The 10,392-nt window shown below is 38.1% G+C and overlaps 2 protein-coding genes across 2 annotated transcripts; both read right to left on the bottom strand.

Annotated features, from left to right (window-relative positions):
* Positions 1–1,120: 1,120 nt before the first annotated feature.
* LOC121771235 (protein DOWNSTREAM OF FLC-like) lies at positions 1,121–3,050 on the bottom strand. Its single transcript, XM_042168013.1, has 2 exons — positions 2,818–3,050; positions 1,121–1,630 (listed from the first exon to the last, which is right to left on the bottom strand). Exons 1-2 carry the CDS (start codon positions 2,969–2,971, stop codon positions 1,302–1,304), a joined length of 483 nt encoding a protein of 160 aa, XP_042023947.1. The 5' UTR covers positions 2,972–3,050; the 3' UTR covers positions 1,121–1,301.
* Positions 3,051–5,256: 2,206 nt separating this feature from the next.
* Positions 5,257–5,721, bottom strand: LOC121770336. The gene has a single exon (XM_042167085.1). It carries the CDS (start codon positions 5,719–5,721, stop codon positions 5,257–5,259), a length of 465 nt encoding a protein of 154 aa, XP_042023019.1.
* Positions 5,722–10,392: the final 4,671 nt, after the last annotated feature.

Below are 10,392 nucleotides of genomic sequence, written 5' to 3'. Positions count from 1 at the left end.
GTCGTGTTCGTGTCTGAGGGTTTCGTGTCGTGTTCGTGTTCGTGTTTGAGGTTTTCTTAACGGGTCGTGTTCGTGTTTGTTGTTATCGTGTTCGTGTCGTTATCGTGTTGACACGATAACGACCCGACACGCACGATTTGCCACCCCTACCTGCAGCTTCTAAAAGTGTAATGGGATTCTTTTTTTAACACATGCACTAATGATATCTTCTGTTATTTATATATATTCGCAGATAGTATAATATTTTAGTGTATATAGTATATAAACATGTTTTATGTTTATATTTTAGTACATTTTTTTAGAGAAATTTGTTTATTAAATCATTTGTATTTTCACTGCAAAATAAAAGCTCTTTAGCAAGCACATGTTTTATGTTGTCGTAAGCTTGATTATAGGAATTAATTTATGAGGTAACTTATCATTCCCACTACTAATCTTCATTAACAATACCACATTATTTTCACTTCATATGATCGAAGATTGGATTCAAATTGGATAATTTTGGTCACTCATGCTTCATAAATTATTAGAAATGGGTCACTCACCCCGCTCTGATACCTTATTAGAAATGGGTCACTCACCCCTTAAAAGGCCTCATAAGGGGAGGGTTATTCACACTTATATAGATTAGAAAGGATCTTCACCAAGTTCGAGGTGGGACATAATTTTAGAGAATTTAACATAAATCATACTGCTATCAATGCATCTTTAATCGCCACTCTAAATGGAAATGCAATTATATCCTGTTGTGCAGATTTGACAATTTCCACCGCCAAGAAAGTGGTTGTCAAATCCAACCTTCTTCTACATCGTACACTAATAGACATGCTCATGGTTACAGAAGATCTTTCAATCAGAACCTTGTACAAATAAACTATCAATATTCTCAGCCTAGATAGATGTAGATAATCTATACGATCGATCCAAAGTCACTTGCGACTTCAAGGAAAGCCCACTAATTATTTGCTTATGGGCTTTAAGGAAAGCCCACTAACTATTTCCATTCGAGGAGGTTAGATTGGTTTCTGCCACAATTTTACATACTATTTGTATAAAATGAGATAATGATATTTTATTCCTTTAGTAAAACAAACATTTTCAAGTGTGCCATAACAACAGAGTGTGGAAATTGGGCTAGAAAGGAGTTACATTAGCCAACAATAGTGAGTGACTATTGCACAAAATTACACATAACACAACCCAATCAATCATTATCTCAAAAATTAAGCTTCTAATACAAATAGTACCATATAACAAAACATAGGATGTTTCTAAAATGATTCAAGAAGAGAAAAGATCTCTCAAGACTCCTCTGTTTCTTGGTATTTCTGGAGGATCTGAGCGCAATTGGCCAATGGAGTCCTCTTGAGGAATCCCATGTTGTTTGCGTAACGAATGTTGGAGGTCATGCCGTTGTTTCGGGTGAGGATCACGCGAGCACGGTCCCGCCCTGCGTTCGGGGTGGCACACTCTGGGTTGGCGCTCTTCACCAGGACAGCATCACAGGTGTCGTCACCGAGGTCGCTCGTCACGTCCACGCTCCAACGCCCGTCAGGGCCGGTCACGGCCTCAGTCGTGAAGGTGATCTTGTCGGAGTCCTTGCCGCGGCACTCAATTCTAATAGTGGCACCTGCACCATGTTCGACCATTCTAAGTTAGAGGACCCCACCATTCACCTAAATCATTATATTCGTATTCTATTATAAATAAAATCAATATTTAAAAACGGGGTCCACATCCATTAACTCATTTTCTCATTTTTTTTTCATAAAATCAAACAATTTCTTAAATTCATGCCGAGTAAAAATGAGACTATAAATGATCGACGGCGGCAGTAATAATTATGTTTCACTTCATCAAAACATGTTATTCCAACTTGATTAAATTGTTTTTATATGTAAGTTTTTTAACTATTTGTGGCATCTATGAAATCCAATAGATTAATTTCAAAGTAATTGAAACCGAACTTCTTTATCATATTATTTCCCAATATAAGCTCTATTAAATATTAGCTTGATCTAACTGTGTGATGGTAGTAGTTAATAGTAAAATTTAAGAAACTATTCCTTGATTTTAAACTTATTTCAATCCATGAATAATTATAACCTGCGAATTAGATGGATTTTTAAATTATATTCCTTGACTAATTAAGGATCAAGCTTGAATAGGTTATGCACCACTCATTTTTGCAAATTGTTTCTTAAACTTATTGATGAAAAGGAAGAATATTTTACGCAAACAAGACCAGCTCAGTTGAACAAATCCTATCACTAAAACATAGAAACAAAACACCCCCCAAAATTTCCTCCAAACAAGAAGCAATTAATGCAAGTTAACACACCCAGTTAAGGCTTATCCTCCGTCCACAAAAAATAATCTCATTTTACCATTTTGGACACACACAAAAACAACAAAAAAACAGTCTTATTTCTAAAAATGAAAAGTTTCTCTTTATACTTTTCCAATTTTCTCCCATCTGTCTCATACTTTACCTACTTTTTCTCTTTATTTGTCTTTATTACCTATATTTGCTCATCCTCTCTTGCTTTATCATTTTGCTTTACAAAAAATAATCTCATTTTACCATTTTGGACATACACAAAAACAACAAAAAAACAGTCTTATTTCTAAAAATGAAAAGTTTCTCTTTATACTTTTCCAATTTTCTCCCCTCTATCTCATACTTTACCTATTTTTTCTCTTTATTTGTCTTTATTACCTATATTTGCTCATCTTCTCTTGCTTTACCAATTTATCATTAAAACATGTATCATGCACAAATGAGACTATTTTTTTGGACAGAGAGAGATTACTGACCGGCCATGTACTCGGTGGCGTCGGTCTCGTAGCCGCAGCGGCAGGTGTCGCAGTAGACACTTCCCTGCAAATGGAACGCCTCGCTCACGAAGCGAGCGTTCGCCATCGCCGGAACGAAGCAAGCAGCAACAAATATCAGCAAAAATCTCGCCATTTTCAGAGGTTGTTTAGCAAAGGATTTCTGCAAATTATATGTGTGACGCTGGAAGAGTGAGAGTGAGAGTGAGAGTGAGAGTGAGGATTGGATTGTGAATGTGTGTGTATTTATGTAATGTGGGGTTTCATGTGTCAGGTGGGGTTTCTAATTTTATGACTAACTAATATTTCCTCCTATCACAAAAAATAGTTTCATCTTGTGGATCGTACAAGATTTAATATGAAATTGATAAAGTTTGAGAGAAGTGCAAAAAGTAGGTAAAATGATAGGGAGAAAAAGTGGGCGAGTAAAACATGTGAGTGGAGAAAAAGTGGATAAAGTATGAAGAGAAATTTCCTATTTTTAGAAATAAAACTATTTTTTATGGACATGAAAGTTATAAAATAAGAATATTTTTTATGGACTGAGAGAGTATTACTAATAATTTTATTCCAATTGAGTAAGTTCGATTATATAATTGATGTGCATTGGTTATCGTATGTGAAGATATGTTAATTTGGTAACTCTACCATGAAGAGTAAAATGGAAGGATTAAAATTGAACAACAGTTTTAATATTCATAATGTCAAAAATCATTTTATAGTGTGTTAGTTCACATTGTGCTAGTGTGGTTAATACTCGATATACAAATTCTAGGGTTCGAACGCATAGTGATATAATCTTTAAATTTTTATTAATTTATCTATTGATAAAATATATTGAGACTCAACCTATGTAATTAAGCTCTTGTGCTTGAGAATGAGAGGCAACTCTTGAAGGAAGATTCTCTTAGTACAATATTATGAATTGTTTCTAGCTCTTGAATTGCATTATCATATACTCCATTTTCAGATATCTAAGACCTAACACATGTATAGTGAGATTAGTGCTACGTGGTTCACTCCGTCCGATTTTCTATTTCAGTCCATCTCGCTTTAGAACTTCTAGTTAGAATATTTCATAAATGGTAATAAGCTCCACATTCCACTCACATTTTATTACTCTATATATAAAAATGTGACCTACATTTCACTTTCTTTTTTTTACTAATCTTCTTTACTTTTCTTAAAATCTATGCCGGACTCAATTGTGACTCCTAAACTGGGGCGGGGGAATAACTTTTTGAAATTATTTTTACCATCACAGTCGTTATTTATAAATATAGATAACAATATTTTTAAATTAGATTTTTCAATGTTTTGTGAAATTCTAAATTTGATTCGGTATTTGGTTGCAACATTAAATTGAGATTGCATGTGATGGGAGGAAGCTAACTTAAAGGAAGAGCAAGTTTAAGAGAGTACCCATGTTAGATCTGGGTTGACTCGTTTACTGTGATTAATGATAGTAATCATTAATGAGTAATAATATTACAAGATTAGATCTTACATGGTTATCAGTGAAGTCATTAATTAGCGATTAATGACACTGTCTTTTGCTTTGGTCTTTTCTTTTTTTTATGAATAGATGAATAATGGAATATTAATTCTTCCGTCCCACAATAATTGTCATTCTTATTATGGGCACATGTTTTAAGAAAAACTAGTAGAAATTGGATAAAAATGACACTACTAGAAAATTGGCTTGTAATGGCACTTAAAATTGTCACTAGAAAATTATTGTGCTGACACTTCATCTATAATGGCACTTGATGAAGTGCAACACCGGGTACCTGTAGTAAGAGGTAGTGTGTAGATAGTACATCTATGATGGCACTTTTTATGTTGAAGTGCAGTAACAATATATTATAAAGTGCAGTAAAAAGCTAGTGTGTAGATAGTACATCTATGCTGGCACTTTTTATAAAGTGTGATAAAAAAAGTGTAGTGAGAAGCAATTTTTCTAGTAGTGTGACTTGTGGAAGGCAAGTAGTACTTTTATATAGGAGTATTAGTTTTATAGTGAAATGTAAGTAAAATAAATTGCCCGTAGGGGCGTAACGAAGTTGGCAACGGAGGGGCAGATCTTGCTGCAATGTAAGAAAAATAAAGTTTTTTTTTTAATCAAAGACGCCCTTGTGGGCGGGGGTTTAGGCAGACCCCAACCCGTAAATAAGATCAAAATATAATGTTCCAAAACATGATCATTAGCCCAAAAGTGACAAAGATCCAAAGCAAGAACATGAGAAAACAGACCGGGGTCCCACAAGCCGGGATCCTCAATGCTATCAAGGGAAAAAATAGGGCCAAATAAATAAAAGGAAGCAGTATAACTGAGATAAATCTAACTATCATGAGAACAAGATTAACCCACATCTCTACGTCGAAAACGGAAGTTAGGATATCCCAACTGGTCCATCCTAACTAGCGTCTTGAGATACCGAGGCGCAGAGATTGGGTCATAATAAGTAAGGGCAGGGGTCTGAGCCCCCTACCTGCCAGAAAGTCGGCAGCCCAGTTCCCTTCTCTGTAGATATGTGAGAACCGAACATGCCGCTGAGCAGTTATACTCCGGATCAAAGCCATGTGATGTCTAATATCCGCAGAGCCAAGTCGTCCAGATGACAACAAGGTAACCAGAGCTGCTGAGTCAAGCTCAATCCAAATGTGGGTCGAAAGCTTCATCGCCATCCCCAAACCCCGAATCAGAGCCAACAGCTCCGCCTCAAAGCTCGATGATGTGGTAATCGGAGAGCAGAAGGCCCGTAGAAGGCCTCCATCCGGGCCTCGAACCAATCCTCCCTCCCCCGCCTCCAGCGTCGATGCAGAGAAGGCACCATCAGTGTTCAGCTTCACCCACGGGGCATCAGGGGGATGCCATAAGACCATGAGTGACCGCAGAACCCTCTGTCTGGGGGAGTCAGGCATGAAATCAACCGACGGCGAGCATCCCCTCCAATGTGTCGGGGTGATCCTGCCGGCTAGAACAAGCACTTGCAGGTGATGAGTGACCTGCCAAATAACATGTGGGTGACTGAAGGGACGACCGCCATGTTTGCAGCCGTTCCTCTCCGTCCAAAGAAACCAAGTAATCAAACATGGAACAAGAAAACTAATATGCAAGGCGGGTGCCCTCTGGAAGGAGGACCTCCGCCAGTGACCTAGTCTAAGTGCAATATCAGTGCTCGTGTGAATCGGTGTGTGCGAGGAAGGAAACCAGGCATCGAAATACTCCCATGCAGAAATCACCGACTGACTCAAGAAAAAGACGTGACTGAGAGACTCGACATGAGGAGACCGACAACACTGACACCTAGATGCTAACTCAATCCCCCTCCTTTGTAACTTCTCATCCACTGGCAATCTACGAAACAATAACCTTCAAATGAACACCGAGATGGTAGGGGTCAGCCCTTGGTTCCAGATAAGGAATGTGGGGTCTATTATCAAAATTGGTTAAAAAGCAAATGAGACATTTGTTAGTGGATGGAAGAAAATAGCAAAATGGGACGATTATTGGTGGACGGAGGGAGGGAGTACATATAATGTCACAACTGCACTATATAAGGATAGAAAACCCAATTGATCGCGACCAATGACGGACCCAGAAAACCAAACTCGTGGTGTCAAAAAATAATTAATAATATAATATAATATTTAAATAATTATTATACGGGGTATATATTAATAAAATTAAAATATTGCATTATTTTTGTTAAGCACGGTAATTAAATAATGCTAGTATCCATATTTTTGCAAATATAAAAAAAACACATCATACAATAATTTAATTTTATTTGTAATTTGTACAAATATTATTGTTATTTAACTATAAATAAAAATAAAAGTCATATCAAATCAAATTAATGAATCATACTAAATGACAATTATTTTTAATATTTTACACATTTTCAATTTACTTGAACTATTAATAAAACATTAATTAAATCAAACAAACTGCAAACGCATGTTAAAAGTAATACGGAGTATTTAAGTTTACAATTAAAAGAAAGAAATAAAATAACACTGTATTAAAAAATTCCCTAGGTTTACTAAAACAAAATTACAGTGGTGCGCCGCTTTCTTCTTCGTCTTTTTTGAACTGCAATTTTTCTTCTTTATCAATTTTCTCATGAAGCTTTTTTCTTTTTGGTGAAACTATTTCACCTCTCCCCTAATCTTTTTTCTTCTAATTCTCTTCCTCATTTCTCTTCCATGGACACGAAGCAGCCAAAGCGTGAGGGCGGAGCTGATGCTGCGCTGGGTCGACGACTGATTTTGTGAGGTTCGCGGAGGTATTCACGGACCGGCGGTAGGGTCGGCTGTTTTGACAAAATAGAGCAATTGTGTAATCGACAAACGAAAGAACGTAAAGAGACACAAAATTTACATGGTTCGCCAATTGGCTACGTCCACGGGCAAGAACGGAGAACAAATTATATTATGACTGTTGTTACAGATTTAAGATGACGATCACAGAATTATGTGCTCTACTCACATATAAATAGGCACACATGAGATCATATCCTAATTAGGAAAATAAGTCTATCCCAATTAGGAAACATAATCATATCCCAATTAGGAGACAAATTCAAGGCATACTAACAAATCTCCAGACTTGAATCCTCCTTCCAAATACATCATCATAATACCAAACAAACAAACTTCTTCATCCTTGCCTCAAATTTGCCCTCCATGGGCAACTAACAGCTCATGACATTAAGCAAGTCCAAACAATGTTGAAACTTGCTCTGCGGGACCGGCTTGGTGAACATATCGGCAGGATTATCAGCAGTGTCAACTTTCTTCACCTCAATTCTTTTCTCATTCTTCAGAAAATGATACCTCACATCAATATGTTTATTCCTATCATGGTGGACTTGATCTTTGGCTAAACAAATATCACTCTGACTATCGCATAACACAACAGCTTGATCTTGATTTAAACCATGATCACCAACTAGCCCTTTCAACCATATCCCCTCTTTAGCAGCTTCTGTCAACGCCATATACTCTGCTTCAGTCGTAGACAAAGTAATAGCAGCCTGCAAAGTTGCTTTCCAACTAACAACAGAACCACCAAGAGTGAAAACATAACCGGTCATAGATCTTCTACTATCGACATCTCCAGCATAGTGATAATCAGAATAACCAATCACTGAACAATGAGTATCACCTCCATAAATGAGACCAACATCAGATGCACCTCTCAAGTAGCGAAAATCCTCTTCACGGCTTGCCAGTGCTCCTTTCCCGGATGTCCCATGAACCTGCTGACAAAACTAACAGCTTATGCTATGTCTGGTCTAGTACAGACCATAGCGTACATCAAACTCCATGCTGCATTAGAGTATGGAACTCGAGACATGTACTCCTCCTCAGCTTCAGATTTCGGTGCATGATCAGATGACAGATGAATGTTTATGGCACTTGGAGTATCAATAGCCTTTGACGTAGACATGCCAAATCTTGACAAAATCTTCTCAATATAGCTCTTCTGTGACAAAGAAAGCTTCTTCTTTTCTCTATCCCTAGAAATCTCCATACCCAAGATTTTCTTTGCAGCACCCAAATCCTTCATATCAAATTCAGTACTGAGATGAGCTTTTAACTTCTGAATTTCGGATTTTGACTTTGCAACTATAAGCATATCATCTACATACAAAATGAGATAGATCACAGAACCATCATGAGCTTTGTTATGATACACACAACAATCATACGGACTCCTGTTGTATCCTAGCTGGACAATGTAGCTGTCAAATCTCTTATACCATTGCCTCGGAGACTGCTTTAGTCCATACAAAGACTTCTTCAGCTTGCAAACATAATCCTCCTTGCCAAGAACCACGAATCCCTCTGGCTGAGTCATGTAGGTATCTTCTTCAAGCAATCCGTGTAGGAAAGTTGTCTTCACGTCTAGTTGCTCAAGCTCTAGATCATAATGTGCAACCATCGCTAGTAACACTCTGATGGAAGTATGTCTGGCCACTGGCGAGAAAATCTCATTATAGTCAACCCCCTCCCTCTGTGTGAACCCTCTTGCAACTAGCCGAGCTTTGTATCTAATACCCTCATCTACTGTGGTCCCTTCCTTCTTCTTGAAGATCCATTTGCAAGTAACAATCTTTCTCCCCTTAGGCCGTTTGACTAGCTCCCATGTCAGATTCTTCCATAGTGATTCCATCTCTTCTCCCATTGCAGCGAGCCATTTAACACGCTCACTGCTCAAAACAGCTTCCTTATAGGTGGATGGTTCTTCAGTAGATGGTTCATCTTCCACCTCACTGGCAACTTGTAGTGCATATGTCATCATGTCCTCAAAGCCATAATTCAACGGAGGCTTCACACCTGTCCTCCTAGCTCTGTCAATAGCAATGCTTCTCTGACGAGCTTCTGGATGAACATCAAAACTAGAAGTATCAGTAGTAGCTTCAGCAGTAGTGTGTTGATCTTCTCCACCTTGGATTTGTGATTCACTCTCATCGTGAGTGACTTGCAGCTCCACCTGTTTATCAACACCTTCCAAATCCTCTACAACACTAGACTTCACAGTAGAGTTAAGCATAGAATTTTCATCAAACACCACATTCCGATTGAGAATAATTCTATCCTCTGAAGGTGATCAGATTCTGTATCCCTTAACTCCATTCCCATAACCAACAAATATACCATTCTTAGCTCTCGGTTCTAGTTTACCCTCACTGACATGATAATAAACAGTACAACCAAAAACTCTAAGCGAAGAATAATCTGCAGGCATATCATTAGACCATACCTCGTAAGGTATCTTACAGTCAAAGCCAGTGTGAGGATCACGGTTGTCAGATAACACGTCGTGTTTACTGCCTCTGCCCAAAACTTCCTAGTCAAACCAACATGAAAGAGCATGCATCTTGCCCTCTCCAACAATGTCTGATTCATGCGTTCTGCCACACCATTCTGCTGTGGTGTATGTCTAACAGTGTGATATCGAACAATCCCTTCACTCCTGCAGAACTCGTTGAACTCAGACGAACAAAATTCCAGACCGTTATCTGTTCTCAATCGCTTGATTTTCTTCCCTGTCTGGTTTTCAATCAGAGTCTTCCACTCTTTGAACTTCTTGAATGCTTCACCTTTATGTTTCATCATAAACACCCAAGTCATCCTCGAGTAGTCATCAATCATCGACACAAAATACTTGTGTCCTCCAACAGATTCAACACGTGAGGGACCCCAACAATCCATATGAATGTAGTCAAGTGTCCCCTTCGTTCGATGAACACCCTTCTTTGGAAACTTGTTGCGATGAAGCTTCCTAAATACACAGTGTTCGCAGAAATCAAGTTTCTACACTTTATGGCCAGAAAGAAAATCATGATTTGACATGATTCTCATGCCACGTTCTCCCATATGACCGAGCCTCATATGCCACGGCATGGTCATATCCTTGGTTGCAACCTCGGATGATGCAATATCAGCAGAATTTGCCACGATGGAACCTCTCAGAACATACAAAGTACCTTGTTTCTGAGCTGTCAGAACCACCTTCGAACATTTCAGAATATGCATTACTCC

Source organism: Salvia splendens, chromosome 16 (genome assembly GCF_004379255.2).
Source record: "Salvia splendens isolate huo1 chromosome 16, SspV2, whole genome shotgun sequence".
Lineage (NCBI taxonomy): Eukaryota > Viridiplantae > Streptophyta > Magnoliopsida > Lamiales > Lamiaceae > Salvia > Salvia splendens.
Note: the sequence above shows the minus strand (reverse complement) of the source record. Positions and strands in the feature narration are given on the sequence as shown.